General features: G+C 46.7%; 1 protein-coding gene across 8 annotated transcripts in view; it reads left to right on the forward strand.

Moving 5' to 3' along the window:
* Positions 1 to 19,602, forward strand: part of SLCO3A1 (solute carrier organic anion transporter family member 3A1) — a 304,890-nt gene that overhangs the window by 64,474 nt on the left and 220,814 nt on the right. For all 8 annotated transcript variants that reach the window (XM_064569932.1, XM_064569934.1, XM_064569935.1 and 5 more), the window contains exon 2: positions 1,040 to 1,505. In XM_064569932.1, coding sequence (XP_064426002.1) covers positions 1,040 to 1,505 — 466 coding nt within the window. The remainder of the gene's footprint in view (positions 1 to 1,039; positions 1,506 to 19,602) is intronic.

The following is a 19,602-nucleotide window of genomic DNA, read 5'->3' on the forward strand; positions in this document are numbered from 1 at the left end:
TTCTTTCCTGCCCAGCTAGGGCTATCGGACCTCCCGTGATGATGGGGACTCTTACCTTGCTGGTGATACCCTGTGTGGAACCTGCATACAACAGGAGGGAGAGCTATTTGCATTTTCTCTCTCTAGCTCAAAAGCCCTAATATAATATGCATCTCCTCTTGACCCCCCCCCCCCCCGCTCCTGTGATGGCTGCAGCATGAGTGTAATATCCAGTCACTTTGTGATAGAGTTGTGCATGTCTGTCTGCTAGGTGGCATCTTAAGGACAGGTGTCCTCTCTTCCTTTTTTTCTCTGTGTGGGTGTGTGTCTAGGGCATTGCCAAGCCACTGTAGAGGTTTAATATTTGTTAAACAGATGAAGGGTGGACTAGAATACAGAGGTGGGGAAAGTCTTAAAAATATTCCATCCAAGGGACTTTGGCAGGGCTGCAGGGCATAGAACAGTTGGGGATGTATTTATTTGAAGGCCTAGGGAAATGTATGTTGGAAATTTCCAGAAGGAAACGGAGCTAATGATTATCCCAGTGAACTAATCTAGCATGTCCATTTTTCCAAGTAGGGTTTTGTTTTCTTCAGGTATGCTTTGCCAACCTCCTAGTAAAAATTCCCTGGCCCCCTGTGCCCTCCCAGCATGGACTTTCTAAATAGGGTGTCGTTGGGAGCGTGTGAAAATGGACTTCAGGGCTTTGCGCAGGACACCTGAGCCCTAAGGGATGGTGGCCGCCTGTGGGGAAGGAGAAGTTGTGTTTCCCAAATAAGGCAGAACCTTTCAGGATGGAAGCAGGTGCCAAGAAAACACTTCCCTGCTATTGGGAAAGTTAATTCTTTAGCCATCGAATTAGGGTTGTCCTACTAAGTAAATATTTTTTGGACTCTTCAGGTTTAAGTCCCTTGTCGCAGGCGCCTTTTGCATCCTGGTCCTGTAAACCCCGCTGAGGGGCAAGGGCCGGCCCGCAGGTGCACCGCGAGGCCGGAGGGGGGCTGCGTCCCGGGTGGCGTGCGTTCGCACTGGCCTTGAGCTTTCCTTTTGCACCCCGCAGGTGAGCGTCCTGACCACCCTGGAGCGGAGGTTCAACCTGCAGAGCGCCGACGTGGGCGTGATCGCCAGCAGCTTCGAGATCGGGAACCTGGCGCTCATCCTCTTCGTGAGCTACTTCGGGGCGCGCGGGCACAGGCCGCGCCTCATCGGCTGCGGCGGTATCGTCATGGCCCTGGGCGCGCTGCTGTCGGCGCTGCCCGAGTTCCTGACCCACCAGTACAAGTACGAGGCGGGTGAGATCCGCTGGGGCGCCGAGGGCCGCGACGTCTGCGCCGCCAACGGCTCGGGCGGCGACCAGGGCCCCGACCCGGACCTCATCTGCCGCAGCCGGACCGCCACCAACATGATGTACTTGCTGCTCATTGGGGCCCAGGTGCTCCTGGGCATCGGTGCTACCCCCGTGCAGCCCCTGGGCGTCTCCTACATCGACGACCACGTGCGGAGGAAGGACTCCTCGCTCTACATAGGTAGGAGCTGCGGCCGTGCCCGCGCGCTGCCCTGGGCTCCATGCTCTGTTAGTAACCGGGGCGCCTTGACAGAGGAAGGCCAGGTGGGCCCGTGAACTTTTTATGGTTCTCAGACTTGGCTGCACATCTGCCGGGTGTGTGTGTGGGGTGGGGGGGGGAAGAGGGGGACTTTGAAAAATGGGGATGCCTGAGTTGTACCCCCAAGAAAATCCAGTGTAGTTGGTCTGGGGTACCACCGGCATGGATTGCTTTTTTGAAAAAGTCTCCCCAGGTGATTTCAATGCACAGTGGAGTTTGAGGTTGGCTTTGCTAGGACATTAGGAAGCTATGAATGGGAAGACGTGGTCAGGATGGGTTTAACGTGTATTTACCTGCTTTTCACGTGTGTGTGGACTTTGAGCTCTCTGGCATTAGCCACCGAGGTATACTTGGGGTCTACACCTTGGAAACCCCAGTTTTTAATAATCGAAATGATCATCTGGTCATTGTCCTATTGAAGCTCAAAGGGGTGAGAGATGATTGTCTTTTCAGCATTTGGTATCATTCAAAGTTGGTGACTTCTGGTAATTCTGCAATGAGGGTATACACGGGAGCTGGATATTTAGGAAGGAATAAGGTCCATGTGAGTTGTTCAAAAATTATTTTGCATCCTAGCTTCTGATATTTTCAACTGGCAAGATGGAAGCCATTCATGGGTCTAAGGTTAAGCAACCTCGAAGTGTGAGTTTTTCTTACAACAAACGGGGGTCCTCTGTCACTGCCTTGGGGCACTGTCGTATGGCCATTTGTAGGGTGGGGGCCTGCCGAGCATCTCCGTCCCCTGTTCACTAAGTAATTTGGCCTCCCACAAACAGTTGGATTGTAAAGACCTATCCCCACTCACTGAGTGCTGAGCTTTGACAGAATTACCTCTTCCTGTGGAAACGTTTTGCTTCCTGGAGCACTGTTAATTACCATACAAAGGTTTAGGATAAAACAGAATTTGAACAGAATGTGACCTAAAGCTTTGTACCTGTTGAGTTTCCACCATGCACTGCCCAAGGTTTCTGAGCTAGGATGGTTTGGAATAGTTATACGCTTCCATGCTGAGTTTCCTCAGTGGCTTTCTGTCCCACCTATGGAGTACATGCTTTTGTTGGACAAATACGTTGCAAATGTAGGTTTCCTGTTCTTTGAGAACAGCCTTAGGGTGAGAAAGGTGGAGAGTGTATGCCTCTCTATAAAGGGGTAGATCACCTGGAGCCTGGTCGTGACTTAGCTTCCACTACGATGTGGAACCCAACATAGAAGATATCCCAGGATGAGGTCAGGCCCTCTCCCCATGTGGTCCGGGTGGGTATTAAAGGTACTAAGGACATCATTTACATTTTGTTCTTTCTAAAGCTTGAGCAGCAGCCACTCCATGTGAGTCTGACACAGACTAGGACATGGGCCACAACATGGAGCCAGATAGCTTCCTGAGGTCCATCCAGATCGTTGGTCTTGGACTTGACTGATGTCACCCTAGACCTTGGGAGAGCTGTTTTCTGGTAGTAGTCATAGAAAGTACATAAATCAAAGCACAGAGAAGGAAGTGGGGAATGAATAGCCAAGTTCTTGTCTCTGATGATAGAATCCAGCAGAAAAATTCCTCCCCGGAATCCTTTCTCAAGTCTTGTCAGTGCTGAATCACCTTGGCTTGGGACTTCCTGCCCAGGGCAGCAGGCCCAGAACCTGCTTCTGGAAGTCTTCCCTGCTGAGTTAGGTCATGGTCTTTCCCTGCAGTGGGCGGGACCTGGTTTGTGTGTGCAAAGCTTTAGGGTGAGGAGGTGCTTTGGTTTTGTGTGTGGCAGGTGGACGCATGGGCAGTAGGGCTGACCGTTAAAGGCAGAGGACCTTCTCCAGTTCTGAGACCATGGGATTTGCTGTGAGTCTTTGTTAGGAAGAATGTTTCAGGCAAATTTCTACTTGGGTGCCATTTTTTTCCCTTCTGTGATAGTTAAACAGAGTTGGAAATGTCTGTCTGTGTGGTGCATGGACCTCGGTGCTGGTCCATCTGGCAAATTCCAAAACATGACCATACACAGCTGTTGAGATGGGCTCTCTGAGTGCCTCTGAACTGGTTTCATGGGTACGTGTTTACAGGGAGAAGAAAAGAGTAAGCCTTCTGGGGGAGATCAGCTCAATATGTGGTCTTACTATCCCGTGCATGCTTGGGATTCTCCAGGAGCGATTTAAGAAGACCTTAGTATATGCAGAGTATAACTGGTTCACTCATTTATCGTACAGGACATAAAGTAATGTTTGTGATCACAAGAATATTGTAGCATTTATCTCCTCTAATGGGGAGCTAGTTCCTGAAGCCACTTAAAGCTTTGGGAAGTATATGGGGGAACCCACTGGAAGGGACTGCTGCATTACAGCCTTTTATACCTGCCTGCAGAGAGGAGGAAAGTCTGAAGGGACTGGCGCTGGGACTGTTTGTGTAGATGCGTGTCCATTGGGGCGGAATAGCCTGTGCGTCCCCTGCTTCCATCACCTGTGAAGCTGGTGAAGAGCAAGAGGCCCACAGCCAGCCATCTGGCCATATGCCGAAAACGTGAGTGTGGGTTGAAGATGGAAAAGATGATCAATACCTCCTTTGTCAACCACAGACTTGTTCACAGCTGATCCTTTCCTCTGGGTGTCCACAGGCTGTTGTGGACAAGACCTGCCCCTGGGGTGTGCGAGTCCTGGGTCCCCAGTCTCGGGGTGTGTGCGCTCCTGAGTGGCCATGTCATGGACCCTAGAACGAGGGGGACATGGAAGCCTTCCATCTCAAGTCCAGCCGATATTGTCCACTGAAATGACTGTTGGCTTTGGACGGTTGTGGCCGGACCACTGCCAAGCTCCCGAGTTCCTGGATGGGCCGTTCCCCAGGGGCTTCTCTGGCTTGCACCGTTCTGCAGCTGCCCCTTTCCAGCACGGGGAGGGAGTGAAGGGAGCTCATTACCAGGGGACAAAAGCAGCTGAATGGGGACATGGCTCTGCTGGCAGGCTTTTCACAACCATATGACGTGGAGCCAAGCCTCACCGAGCAGCTAGACAATGACCTGTGGGTGGCACGTGGCACTCTTTCTTCCGAGCGGGACTGATGGGGCAGCGTGGCAGTGGAGACTGTTGGATGTGAGGCATGACCAGGGTCCAAGAGTCACCCCTTTGGGAGTCTCCTCAGTGAGCCTCTGGCCCATGATGTGACCTCCCATGAGCTCACATGTTCTTAGCTGCTTAGTGTTCTTAGCTGTTCTGTTTCTCCAAGTTCAAAACCTGGCCCGTCGTATTGTAGGCGAGGGTAAGTAGGATAATGTGATGGACTCACTGTGTCCCTCATTAGGTTGACTGTAACCTTGTTCTCTTTGAGGAGGAAAAAGGTGAAACGAGAGTGGTAGAGATTTTTTTTAAATACTTTTTAACTAGGAATAAAGTTATGACATAAAAAGTATGTCACTGTTGACAACTTTGCAAGTATGAAGAAAGAATAAAGAAGCACTACTCTTAGCTTTATGATTATATAATGTCTGTATTTTCTGTGTTGGTATGCTTTTCTACCAAAAATGTGTTTCGGGGGCGCCTGGGTGGTGCAGTTGGTTAAGTGTCCGACTCTTGGTTTTGGCTCCGGTCATGATCTTGCGGTCCTGAGATTGGGACCTGTGTGGGGCTCCACACTCAGCAGGGAGTCTGCTTGAGAGTCTCTCTCCCCCTCTACCTTGCCCCCCACACTCACTCGTGTGTGCACGTGCTCTCTCTCTCCTCCCCCAAGTAAATAATCTTTAAAAATGTGTTTATAACAAACATCTCTCAATATTTGATGCACATGGTCTCATGTTACTAAATAGTCTATGGTGCTACCGCTGTAAACCTAACATTCTCTTGGGGATCCGTCCTGTGATGTTTAATGCCCTCTCTTGTTGGACATGCGTTTTTTTTTTTTTTTTAACTTCAGACTGAGCCAAGACTCTTGCATCTTTTGTCTCAACTTTTCTGTAAGGAACTGCATTGTTGTGAGGGCACACTTGAGGGCCACCATTTCGCTGTTGTAAATGAGACAGACAGGGACACGATTCTGAGAGGTTCAGGGACTTGCCTGAGAGAACTTAGCTGAATGGAGCTGGACTCCAGGTCTGAGGGCGGGGGTTTTCCCGTGTTCATCTGGGATCTGTCACAAGGCTGGGGTTGTGGGGAGAGGGCCAGTGGATGGTCCAGGGGGTTAGGTACAAGTCAGGGCATTGCACAAGATAGCGTGAAGGCTTCAGGAAATAAAAATCACAGAAGCCAGCAAGGAGGAAAGCACGCAGGGTGCCTCACAGCTGAGGGGAGAGGTGGGATCAGAATGAGGAGTGGGTGTCACAGCCCGAGATGTGGGAGGAGGAGGGAGAAGGGAGGGTGATCCAGGCTAACAGTCCAGGGTGGGGTTCTGGAGCCTTCTCCAGGGTGGGTGCAGATTAGAGCTGGCCCTTCTTAGGCAGGGGCAGCTGGTGTATTCCGCCTTCTGCTTCCCTGTCTCCAGCAATGCAGCGGCCCTCCCCTCACATGGCTCTTCATTCCCTTCTTTTTTTTTTTTTTTTTTTTAAGATTTTATTTGACAGAGACAGCGAGACAGGGAACACAAGCAGGGGGAGAGGGAGAAGCAGGCTTCCCGTGGAGCAGGGAGCCTGATGTGGGGCTCGATCCCAGGACCCTGGGATCATGACCTGAGCTGAAGGCAGACGCTTAACGACTGAGCCACCCAGACACCTCTCTTCATTCCCTTCTTGAACCATGATAGCCATTAGGCACTTATGCTTCTGTTGTGATAGAAATCTGGCTCCTCACAGCTTCCCACATGCTGCTTTTGGTTCTGCCCCATGGGCTCACCCCGAAAACTTGCATTCAGTCTTCTGTGTTGTGATAACTCCCCAGATAGTGGAGCACCAGTCTTGCACGGGTAGGGAAGGGTTGGTTACCTGCTGTTTAGCTCTTCTGTGCCAGGACCTTTGTTCCTTCCTCGATTTGGTTTCCTGCCACACTTGAGGGCCACCATTTCCCTCCTAAAGGTGGATGCCACGGGCTCAGGAGCTCCTTACCAGGGGACAAAACCAGATGACTGGGGTGGGCAGGACATGGGTACTGTATTAGTTTGTTAAGGCAGTCCTAAGGGTGGCTCAAACCACAGGGATCTATTTTCTCACAGTTCTGGAAGCTGGAAGTCCAAGATCAAGGGGTCAGGAGAGTTGGTTTCCTCTAGAGCCTCTCTCCTTGGCTGGCACACGGCACCTGCCCCTCCTCCTGCCTTCACAGAGTTTTTCCTCTGTGTGGACCCATCCCTGGGGTCTCTTCATGTCTTATAAGGACACCAGTCAGAGTGGCTTAGGGCCCACCCATCGGACCTCATTTAACCTTTTTACCTCTTCAGGCCCTGTCTCCAAATGCAGTCACGTGCTGAGGTCCTGGAGGTTGGAGCTCCAACATAGGGATTTTGGGGGCACGGGAGGGGGGACCTGATTCAGCCCCTAACTGGTACCAAGGGGGCCAGGACCAGACTGAGCCAAGACTCTTGCATCTTTTGTCTCAACTTTTCTGTAAGGAACTGCATTGTTGTGATTTATTTATTTATAGGTGCCTAAGAAATTTTTTGAAGATGGAGCTTTTTTTTTTAAACTTGAGATAATGCTAGAATCACAAATTGTGGCAAAATATAGGGAAGTCCCCCATACCCTTCATCCAGTTTCCCCCAATGGTAACATTGCACATAACTGCACATAACACTATCAAAACGAGGAAATTAACATCGGTACAGTCCATGGAGTTGACTCAGATTTTACCAGCGTTCTGTGCACTCATTTGTGTCTGTGTATGTATGTATAGTTCTGTGCAATTTTATTACACGTGCATGAGGTCTTCAAAATGCAGAATGGGATCCAGATGAAACCAGAGTGTTTTGAGTCGTGTGTGTTTGGCAAACACACAGGCAATAATAATACATGCATGCACAGGTGTGTACATAGAGGTGGATATTGAGACAGAAGTCTTAGGTAGAATGGCAGCTGGCTAGAGGAAAGCGATTCTTCAAGAAGGCTTCCCGTGGGCGCCCTCTGCATACCCAGGAAGAATGGGGCCCTTGCAGACACACAGCAATGGCTTGCAATTCGGGCGGCACACACATCAGACACCGATGTGTCCTGTTTTCTTTTTTATCACTTCTATTGAAACCCAGGGGAGCCCTCTGTGTTCCAGTTGATGCAAAGAGAATTATTCTCCGATTTCATCTGCCAAGTGTTTGTTTAGTACAAAGGTCACTGTGATACCAGCCGGCAAGCAGAGCGAACCCACCTTTGCGTCAGAGCCCTGGGAGCCCAGAGTTATTTTGCTTCTGATGAGTTTTTATTTTAACTTGACATTGAGTAAAATGTGTTTTAACTCTCCAAAGAGTGTGGGTTGCGTATGGATCAAATACACTGTGACTGTAGTTCATATGAAAAAATAATTAAAAAGCTCTCCCTCATGGGAATAAGCCTAGCTCATTATATACTTGCAACTTCATTGATATTGAAGTTAGCCTCATTAATTTTTTTCTAAAGTAAAGGACACTGTAAAACTGGTCACTTGGTTTGGGCCATGTTCCACCCCCTCTCCCCAGCTGCTGGTCACATGCCATTTTCCGTGTGTTGAGCAATGTGCTGGGAAACATGTGTGTGGCTCTTAACGGGTGCTTCCATATTGCCTGGGCTGCTGGATGATGCTTTTTCATTTTCAGCTGCTCATAATTCATGTCCTGTGGTTCATGGAATCACTTCTGTGCTCACTGCCTGGGTGACCTTGGGCAAGACTCCCAGCATGGGCTCTGGAGTTAGACAGTTTTGAGATTCAAATCCTGGCTCCACCACAGACCTGCCACCAGGATTTTGGACACCTTTCCAGTTGATTTGAGCTTGTTTCCTTAGCAGTAAAAGGAGGCCGGGACCTACCTGGCACGGCTTTGCCTTGGTATCCTTTGCATCGGGTATCATGGTAGAGACCGATTAACACCGTCCTGTTCATTTTTATGGTCCTGTCCTTTCCATTTCCAGGTGGAGAAAGGGAGGCGGGAGTAAAGGACTTACTGAAACACACAGGCAGTTCTCTTGACAAGGGTAGTTGGATCCTGGTTTTCAGCTTGGGATATAATCCACCTCGTAGACCTAAGAATAGCAACCTCTTCAGTCGTGAATTAAATCGGTAGGGCTCTTCTTTGCCTGAGGACCCCTTCCTGTGGCTCACCGCAAAGTATGCAAAGTGCTAGCAGGGCCCCAGGCAGCAGGTGATATGGTCCATATTAAGTCGGGGGACCGCAGCATATGGCCATGGCCACGTGATGTACTGGTTAGCTCTCTGGGTTTCCTTCCTACATTGCTTCCTACATTGCTTCTTAATATTGTCTCCATTTTTCAAAAGAATGTATTCTCATTTTAGTAAAACTTGGAAAAACCAAAATATAAGAAAGCAAATAATTTCTAATCCAGGTGCATATAGAAAATTATCGTCAATATTTAGGTATATTTAATTCCAGCCTTTTTCTTTTGGATGTATTTTTAGTGAAGACCATACTATATGTAAACCTACTTTTAATTGACATTGTAAACTTATTAATATATCAGATGTGAAATTAATGTATTATTGGTTAAGATAACTGCAGGGTATTTTATTAATCCAGAAATACTGGAATGTGCTCATTGGGCATGTGAGTGGTGAACATCTTTGTGGCTATAGTCACATCCATATCTATTGAAAAGTTTAAAAGCTCAGGTTAGTGCAGGGGATTTGATGTAAGCTGGAAAAACAGCCCTTTGCCTTGCTGTGACTTTTTCCAGAAGAGAAATAAGTGAGGCAGAAGCAGGTCCTGAAAGAGGCTTTGGGCCCCCCGAGGGTATTGGTTCTGCAGCCCTCTCCCACATCTGCTCAGGGGAGCAATCTTATTGTTTCAGGGGCTCAGTGAGCAAATGACAAACAGCAGACTATATGGAGGTTGGGGAACCAAGGGCTCTTGCTTCATCCTTTGCCATTTGTTTCCCTGGGAATGCAAAGTCCATCTTGCCAAATCTTCAGATTTTTAAGAGTGACCAGAAGTCTGTCTTTCAAGTGGACCAAAGTGCCAGCTCATCGACATCACCTCCCCAAACCCTCTGTGAGTCGTCAACATGTAAGCCAGTTCGAATGCGTCGGTGACTTGCCATTTTGGACTCTCTGCTCTTTGCATTGTGTTCACCTTTTGAATGGCAAAGAAATAAAACGAACGGAGCCAGGTGGTAAGGAAGGCAGTTGCACGTCATGAATGCCATAGTCAGGATACATAACCTCCTCTCCTGTGATTCCAAGTGATGCGGGCGTTGGGTTGGGGCAGGGGATGGGGGCTTGCGCACACACACAGGACCCAGTGGTAGAATGGAACTGAGCAGAGTGAATGCCTGCTGCTGAACCTCTCGGGGTGCCGTTCTGGCCCAGGCTCTGCCTCTTGCCTCCTAAGAATGGGAATCCCAGAGTGGAAAAGAAATGGAACCATTTCTCTAAGCTAAGCATGTCTGGATGAAGACAAGTGCCACTCAGTTTCCTGAAGGGAGTGTTGGAAGGCAGAAGCCAGTACCATTTGGAGCTGGTTGGGGCCTGCGGATGTTTTCCTGTATGTAAGCATCTTTGCTGAGAGATTTTAGAACCTAGCGTTCGTGTGTTTGATGGACCAGATGTAAGACCAGAGGTTTTAGCCTCAGACGGACCTACAGAAGATTCATGGGGAGAGTGAAGGATGCACGGGGGTGGTGGGGTGGGGTGTGTGTGTGTGTTTGTGTGTGTGTGTGTGTGTCTTTCGTACCTCAAAGGCTCATTATTTCTGTACCACCAACCTCTCACTGCACCTGACTGGTGAAAGCAGATTCATTTCATTTTTCTTTTCAACTGTACCACAGGCTTTGTTGTTAAATATAAAAGATTCTGAGCTATTTTCCTGAATAACGTGCATACTCTTTAGTTTATTTGTAGACTATTTACTTATTTCTGACCTTAGAATAATCTTGGCTTTATCTCCTTTTTTTTTTTTTTTTTCCCCCTTTCACCTGCAAGAAGCATTCAGAGAGAGCAGCTGTGTGAAGGGTTTGATTTCTGGGGAGGGTTGCGATTTGCTGTCGTTCACACTGGCATCAGAGGTTAATGGCCTTCCTCTAAAGTGGGAAGCGAGCTCTTCATTGTTGGAGGATTCTTGTGTTGAAATGCCTCATGGAAGAGTCGTTGTGAATGTTTGCTTTTTGCCTGTCCCACACGTTGTTTTTGTGATGGAACGTTGCCTTTCCCCGAGGGGGTTCTTGAGGGCTGCAGACATGATCATGTGGTCCAGGCATGGCCGACCACGACACAGAGAAGGTCTCTCGTGTACAAGTATTGGCCCAAGGAGCTTGACAACCAGAGTCTACCATGAGGTTTAACAGATGGACTCAGAGACAGAGGTCACGTTCTTCTCCAGGAGTGCTACCTGTAAGCTCTCAATGTTCGGAGATGCTGATGCCTGTCATTGCTGCCATGTGCAGAGATCTGGACATAGGAGTGAAGCATGCACAAAGGAAGGTAGACTGGGGGAGAGCAAAGGCAGGAGGACTGCCTGGATCCAGCGATGCCTGAAGCGAGATTCTAGCCCTTGGAATCCCAGTGACTTGAGCACATAAATTGTCTTTTACAACATTTGCAGTCCACAGGCTTGGATGCCCTGTCAGGTCATGGAAGAGTTGGATGGATTGCTTTCCTCTTAAGGTTTGACCACGCACCTTCCCACAGGGCTAGTGTTCCTGGGTAAGGAAATACCTGTAGGGCTGTTGTCTTCTGATCACAGAATTAGCTCTTTTCTGATACCAAGGTGTTCACCCCTGGTACCCTGAAGAACTGACCCAATATATTCAATAAAAAGGGTTAGGTTGGAAGTTCTGATTCAGTTTTTCATTTCATTACTTCATAGCACTTAAGTTACAGGAAAGGGACCTAGAGGCCCGAAAGTGATGCCCCCTCCAGTTTCTCCGTAACCACCCAAAGCAAAGCATTTAAAAATAACCTTTTAGTGAAGACCATACTATGTGTAAACCTACTTTTAATTGACATATTGTAAACTTATTAACATATCAGATGTGAAATTAATGTATTATTGGTTAAGATAACTGCATTTAATGGCAAATCGTGTATGTGGGCAGGAGAGTGTCCGGCATGTCCATTTCTTATTCAGTGGTGTTGGGTTTATTGAATGGAAGACACATAACCAGCCCTGGGTCCTTTCCTTCACCGCAGTTGCCAAAGTGACCTTAACCCCCTGGAATGGCTTCATGTGGTCGGGAGCGAAGACGCTAAATGAGTATGCTCCATTTGTGACTCGGCTTGGCTGTTTCATTCCTGCCGAGCCATGTATGTGTGTGTGCACGTGCCTGTTTTTGCTCCCATGCAGATGAAAATCTGAACCCACCAAAGCATTAGGTGGCTAATGGTCACTCCTAAAAAAACAAAACAAAACAAAAAAACAGGTGTAGTCTTTAGAGCTGGGGTTCTGGAATTTGCTTTAAGAGTGTGAAGAGAAAAAAAAAATGAAGAGAAATGGGGGGCTACTTAACTGGGCTGCTTGAAATGAAAGTTCCCTGGATGTGCTTTCAGGGAGGGATCCGTGACCTTCTTAAAATTATACGGAGAGGTGGGTGTAATCTTGTGGGCAAGCTTTTGCTGGCATCTCCAAGAGGTTCATGACCCAAAAAAAGGTTAAGATCACACACAGTCCTTATGTGGGGCAGAGCCTGATGATGTGCAGCTTGGGGTAAGAGAAATCAAGATAGCTGAGGTGCTGGGCTGTACGGAGTGACAGATGGAATGTTGTTCACTGTTCAGCTGTCAACTTGATCTGCTCCCCGGGGAGCCACTGTACTTCCAACAGGAACATCACTCACTCAGGCAATGTGGGTGGAAAGTCAGAATGTGTTCCCAGTGACTCTGGAGACCTCCTCTCAGCCCTCCTCCTCCTGTGCCTCCCCTTTCAAACCCCTCCCCCCGAAAAAAAATTCCTTTGGGGCTAAAATTTTCCATCCCCTCTTTCAGCCTAACTGGGTGTTTTGGGTAATATTCAGCAAATTTCTGTGCTGGTTTGAACTGATGCACAGATAGGAAAATCAACTTTTTTTTTTTTTTTGCTCTAAAAGCAAAAACATTTAAAAAATGCACTTGGTTCATTAATGGAATCTGAACTCTCAAAAGTCAAAACTTTCCATGTGTTCTTCCTAAGAACAATTCTCTAGGGGCAGTTAAAAACAGAGGGACCCCCGAAAATCGTCTGGGGATGCGAATGAACTTGGCAAAATCTGCATGGGCAAAAGGTTTCCTCCCACGCTTTTTGGGATCATTGCTTCATTCTTTCTTTACCAATTCCCATTGCCTCCTATTTCAGGTATGGGATGGTGGGGGGACAGGGCTTGGGGGAGAGCTGCTTTTCTCCCTTTCTAATGTTCTAAGCACGTAGCCCAGTGGGTGTGATTTCCCAGGGCCTCCCTTTCTGCCCAAGTCATTATTACCATAAGAACATTCATGTTTGCCCACCTGCCTTGTGGGTTGCTAATGGCGTTTACAAAGGGAATGTGGATTCCCAGCAAGAGGCCTTGTTAGCACAGCAAGGATCTGATAGATTCTAAAATTGTGCATGGACACTTGGAACCTTTTGAAACCCATTGGTGTCTATTATTAGATCTAAATTATTTCACCTACCCCAGTCTGTATCGGTGGGGAAGGAACCTTGCCTTGATCCAACCAGATCAACTGGATTGGCTTAAGCACGCATTAATACCTGTGAATCTGGGGTAAGGACAAGATTCAAAAAACAGCAACCATGGGGACAGCATCAATAACAAAATGTCGGGCGCCTGGGTGGCTCAGTTGGTTAAGCGACTGCCTTCGGCTCAGGTCATGATCCTGGAGTCCTGGGATCGAGTCCCGCATCGGTCTCCCTGCTCAGCGGGGGGTCTGCTTCGTCCTCTGACCCTATCCCTTCTCATGTGTTCTTTCTCTCTCATTCTCTCTCAAATAAATAAAATCTTTAAAAAAAAAACAAAAACAAAATGTCTCCTGCATCAGTGCTTTTATTTTTTAATATCGACTTCATTAGCGGTTGTGAATTTTAGGAGTCATTGTGGTCACAAAGAAAATTTAAGCTGTCTGTTTACTTGGACAAGTGCGTCAAGCACACGTGGATTTGAATAATGAGCAGCACTCGATACGCTAGCTCTCCTTTATGGTGTCCTTGCTATAAAACAGAATGGGCGCTTGTCTGTGGTCTCTCACTCCCACCTCCTAAAGCCCAGGGAGACAGGGGTTGCTGTTCTCATTGTGCAGATGAACAAACCGAGGCAGGGGGAGGTCAGGCAGCTTGTCCAGGGTCATACAGCTAGTGAGTGGCAAGGCCCGGAAGGTAATCCTTGTCTTCATTATCCCAAAGACCATGTGTTTTCCACCATATGCCCCCCTCCCTCATCCTTAGACACTGTTGTGCCCCCCAGGATAATGGAGGACCCTAAGCATGCCCTACTTAGTATTAAATGTGGCCTCACTCAACTACTTCATTATTTCTTTTTAAAGATTTTAGAGAACATGAGGTGGGGGGGTGGGGCAGAGGGAGAGAGAGCATCTTAAGCAGACTCTGTGCTGAGTGTGGAGCCCAACGAGGGGCTTGATCCCAGGACCCTGAGATCATGACCTGAACTGAAACCAAGAGTCGGATGCTTAACCGACTGAGCCAAACAGGTGCCCCAACTACTTCTTTATTTACAAACATCTCTCTCCCCACTCCTCTCTCTGCTATACTAAGTATCTGGAACTTTTCCTGATTTTAGCAGTAAAGTATGAAACGGTGATGAGTGTCTAGGCTAGGGGAGGTTAATTGGGTGTAGGGTGCTCAGGGCCTGGGTTCTCCGTGGGAATTTTTAAAACTCATCAGATAAGGCCTTGTTCCTAGGAAAAAAAACCACGTGAGATATTTTCACAGTCCCCCGTAGTAAAGTGATGGACACTCCCCAGACGGTTTTGTTTACGTTCCAGGCCCCACAGCCTTTAATTGGTGTACAGTCATTGTTCCTACACAACTTGGACTTGGGGATTTTTCACTCCTGGGCTGAGCCACGCTGGCTTGCTTTGCTCTGCAAGGCAGTTGTGATCTTCTACCCCACAAGGCCACAGCTGAGACAAAAATGGTAAGAAGGTGGAATAGAAAAAGGCTTCATGGATCTTGGAGGAACAGGTGACCAAGGAGGGTTAAAAGAACGAGCAGATCGATGAGCTGAAATACTCATTCCCAGGGCCTTTTAACAAGGGAGAGTCATCGGCAGCCCGATGGGCCAGCCCAGTGGTGTCCTGAAGACCTTCCAGAGTAGAAGGTCCATGGAAACGAACTGGTAACAGGAGGAGTGGTGACTTGACGGGTCATACAGTGGCAGAGGCATCCTGTGCCATCCCGGAGGATGTGATGTCCAGACTGTCTCCTCTTGGTCCACGTGGGGGAGTGGAGGGCGGGTTCAGAGGGCAGACGGCTGGGTGCGAGCCACCTAGCGTTCCATCTAGGAACGTTAGTGCCTAGGGGAAGTTGGGAGGCTGAGTGTCTCTGGCTCATGACTCCAGATCCCTATTTCCAGCTTGCCTTTTTTTTTTTTTAATTTAATTTTTAAATTATGGTAAAAAATGCCTAACCTAAAATTCACCATCTTACCCATTTATAAAATGTACAGTTCAGTAGTGCAAACCGTATTCACACTATTGTGCGGCAGCTTTGTAGAACTCTTCCCTCTTGTGGAACTGAAGCTCTGCACCCATGAAACAGCCCCTGGGCCCTAGCGCTGCTGTGAACATCTGTGTCCCGTGTATTTCTGGCTTGTTAAAAGACAGCTCTTCCCTTGGGTGTCCTGAGGTGGTGTGGAGCTCAGGAAGTCCAGAATTCACCTCAAGTTTTCTCCCAAATTGGCTTTGTCATTTGTTCACCTTGTCCCTGCCCTCCTACACCTTGCATTTAAGAGCCACCACCTCTTACTGATCATGGCTTCTGAAGGTCTCTGGTGTCTGCCCCCCGTCCTCTCTTCATTTCCCCTGAGTACTGCCGGGCCAGGCCCTCTCCTCCTCTCCCCTGGATGAGTGTGTCTACCTTTGATGATTAAGCCCAATCCAATCTGTGTCCAAGTCTCCATATTGCCACAGCTCCAAAGCAGGCTCTGAACATTTATGAACCTGAAGAGATGCGCATTGTTCTGGAAACTTTGTTCCAAAATCTCCAAAGCCTCTGCATGGAATTTAACTGAATTTCATTATATGCCCAGTGAATAACGACAGTATGGTTATGTATATTAAAATAATGCATAGGTTTAAGATACTACTGTATATTTTTGACTTAAAATAACTTCTTTTTAACAAATAGACATGTTGAATTTGTCTCTATATCATTCATGCATTGATTTGACAAATACTGAGAGATGACCATGTATCAATCCCAGTGCAAGGCGCTGGGGGTACACAGATGGATCAGATCTAACACCAGCCCATAAGAGTAATAATAATATCAGCATACATTTATGGAGCACACTCTGTGGGCCAGAGACTGGGCAGAATTCTCTGTGTATATTATCCAGTGTGATTCTCAAAGCAGTTCTTTAAGTTTTATTGTCTGCATTTTATGGAAAGAAATTAGGACACAGAGATTGGGTAACCAGTCCAGTAAGGGACAGCATGGGGACTCGAGCCAAGGGGGCTCCTTCTCCAAGGGTTGTGTTCCTCTGCTCCCAGCAAACTCTACCAGCAACTGTCATAAAATCCAAGGGCAGGATGAGACACCAGGCTGATAGGAACCTACACATGCATTTGTATATGCTGAGTTGGAAAATATTCACCAAACGTGCTCAGGAATATTTTACAAGTGTGAGTAATGACTCAGTGCCTTGCAAAGAGAGACACCATCTTCCAAACCATAGCTGCTGTTAGAGAAAGGAAACCACATTCTGCATGTTCTCAAAGCAAGGACTTGCGTAAACTCTGTTTTTCAGAGGTGTCAGATGCTGTTCCCTGATGTGACGCATCATCTGGTCAAGTAACATGACAGAGCCTCTCGCCTTGGCTCAGAAAGGAAGGTGATGTCTCTGAACTGGATGTCTGGGGGAAGCATTTTTAAAATTTGTGAGCCTTCGCAGCTGGGGAGATGGTGTTTACTTCCTGTGAATCACATAGGGCCTGCCTGAAAGGGGCCACCTAACCCTGTGTGTGTGCACGCATGCGCCAATGTTGGAAATTGCCATTCATCACACAGAACACGAGCGTATTCTCTTAAGAATGCATTTCACTCCCGCTAGAGATGATTAAACAAGCAATGCATGAGCACTAAATAGGTCTTTAATTTAAAGTCAGGGTGGAAGATTTGGTCCCGTAGCTTGCTGCCTTAGAAAGCTGTGGGCGGCGAGAAGCCTCCACTGGGAGAGTGCAGACCATGATCCAGGCACTCAGAAATGAGTTTTCTCCTTTCCTCTGCACCATGACCATTTTGCAGAGTAGGAGACTGAGGTTCAGCAGAGTTAGTTACTTGTCTCAAGTCTGTATCTTTTAGTAAGTGATCAAAGTTGAACATAATGTCGACTGATTGCATCTGGCCCAAAGCTGAGATTTTGTAGAATAATTGATTTTTATTATGGAGAATATGAAACCCATACAAAAGTAGCAAGGATAGTTGAATGAACCTCAGTATGCTTGTCGCCAATTATTACCAACTTGTGGCCTTTCTTGTTCTATCTGTACCTGTAGCCAGTCTCCCCTTAAGGCCTAATGATAATTTTTTAATATTAACAAATATGTACTCTGTTCAAATTTCTCCAGTTGTCTCATAAAGAAAAAAAACCCACTTAGATCTAAAAAGCTCTATGCTTTGCAATTAGTTGCCTTTTAATCTATAGGTTTCTATCTCTCTCTTCCTGCAGGTTAAAGAAATGGAATCACTCATTTATCTTGCAGTTTTGTACAGTCAGGATGGTGCTTTTTAACATGTTCTTCTGTCCCCCACCTGCATTTTTTGTAAATTGGTTGTTAGCTCTAGAGGACTGTTCAGATTCAGGATTAATTTTTATTTTTTTTGGCAAGAAATACTTCATAGGCAATGATGTCTATTTCTTTCTTTTTCTTTTTTTTTAAAGATTTTATTTATTTATTTGACAAAGAGAATGAGAGAGAGAGCACATGAGAGGGGGGAGGGTCAGAGGGAGAAGCAGACTCCCTGCCAAGCAGGGAGCCCGATGCGGGACTTGATCCAGGGACTCCAGGATCATGACCTGAGCCGAAGGCAGTCGCTTAACCAACTGAGCCACCCAGGCGCCCATGATGTCTATTTCTGTTAATGAGACACATAAGGTCTGGCTTTTTCTTTTCATGGTGCTGACAGCCATTGATGGTCATGGCCTCTAAATAGTGGGGACATTCAAATTCTGTCATTCATTCTTTTGTAATTCTATCAAGAGAAAGTTCCTCGTTTCAACTATTTTATTACCTGGAGGTAGAATTTGATTGAGAAAAGCCGGAAAAGTGTTATATGATTACCAAAAAACAACTTCAGATTTCCTTTTGTAGTTTGTTTTGTCCTTGAGGTATATCCTCTTAGGGATGTATAAATTACTGTGTTTAAATGTCATTGGAAATGGCTTTGGGTGTGGTTGGGACTCTTAATTCAATGAACGATTAAATGTGTTCCATTTTGGTTTTGATTTTTATGGATGACTTCTTAAGATACAATTTTGTTTGATAATCATGTGAACTGTTTACGTGGTGTCAAAGTCATTTCTGCAGAGTAGGAATGTTCTGGGAATTCTGGTTCCAAAACCTGTCCCTGTTCTTCCCTCCCACACCTTAGACACAGCCATTTTTCTTCCAGTTTTTAGTTTTGTCTTTCTGTCTTAAAAATATAACAAAATACATTTATATATTAATATTTCCCTTTTCTTTATAAAAAGTAGCTTCTTATATTTCCCACCTGACTTTTTCACTGAACAGTATGTCCTATAAAGTAATATTGCATTAGAAAGAATTAGGATAATTGGCATTATATAAAGACATAGAGTCATTGAATTTTTAGAGCTGGTGGTATTAACAGGAAATATCCATGTGGCATTTACCCTGTTCTATGCACTGTGCTTGACGTAAGTTCATTCAATGGTTCTCGTAACTGTAAACCTCTGGGGGATTAATATTAATTGTTAATATTATTGTTGCCATTCCGTAGATGAGGAAACTGAGGCAGAGGGTTGTCAGGGAAGTACTTTGCCCAGAATCTTAGACCTAGTGAGTGGCAGACCTGGGATTTGGATCCTGGTATCTGCTCTCCTCTACCACATTATATTGCTTTAGAATTTCCAGAGTTTGATTTTCTGGGTTTTATGAGTAAGGAAGTTCTAGCCCCTGGGCAGTTATGTTAAAGGTATCACTCCCCACAAGCCCTGTCCCTAGATTTATGACTTCTATAGATGATCACCAGCTTGCGATGCAGTTTCTTGCGGAGTCTTTAATTTAATCTTAACTTACTGTAAGTTAAACACTTGGCCTGTTCTTATTTCATGGACGCTCAGAAGAGGAGGCTCCTGGGTCAGATAAAGGACTTTATTTGGACCACTGGCATAGTCATCAGCATGTTGTGACATTCCTTTTGCCTCGTTCAGTACCACAGAGGGGAACCTGAAGGCAAAGATGGATGTCAGGTGTGCAGTAAGTCAGGTGCAGGAGAGGAATACTGAATTTGGAGGATCCATTGCTTTTTTTTTTTTTTTTTGGACCTTGTAATTCTTCCATTTTTTTTTTAAATTTTATTCTTATGTTAATCCCCATACATTACATCATTAGTTTTAGATGAAGTGTTCCATGATTCATTGTTTGTGCACAACACCCAGTGCTCCATGCAGAATGTGCCCTCCTCAATACCCACCACCAGGCTAACCCATCCTCCCACCCCCCTCCCTTCTAGAACCCTCAGTTTGTTTTTCAGAGTCTATCGTCTCTCATGGTTCGTCTACCCCTCCGATTTCCCCCGCTTCATTCTTCCCCTCCCGCTACCTGC

Source organism: Mirounga angustirostris, unplaced genomic scaffold (genome assembly GCF_029215605.1).
Source record: "Mirounga angustirostris isolate CCGP_5_RB_7025 unplaced genomic scaffold, mMirAng1.0.hap1 SCAF_9, whole genome shotgun sequence".
NCBI classification, from domain to species: Eukaryota; Metazoa; Chordata; class Mammalia; order Carnivora; family Phocidae; genus Mirounga; species Mirounga angustirostris.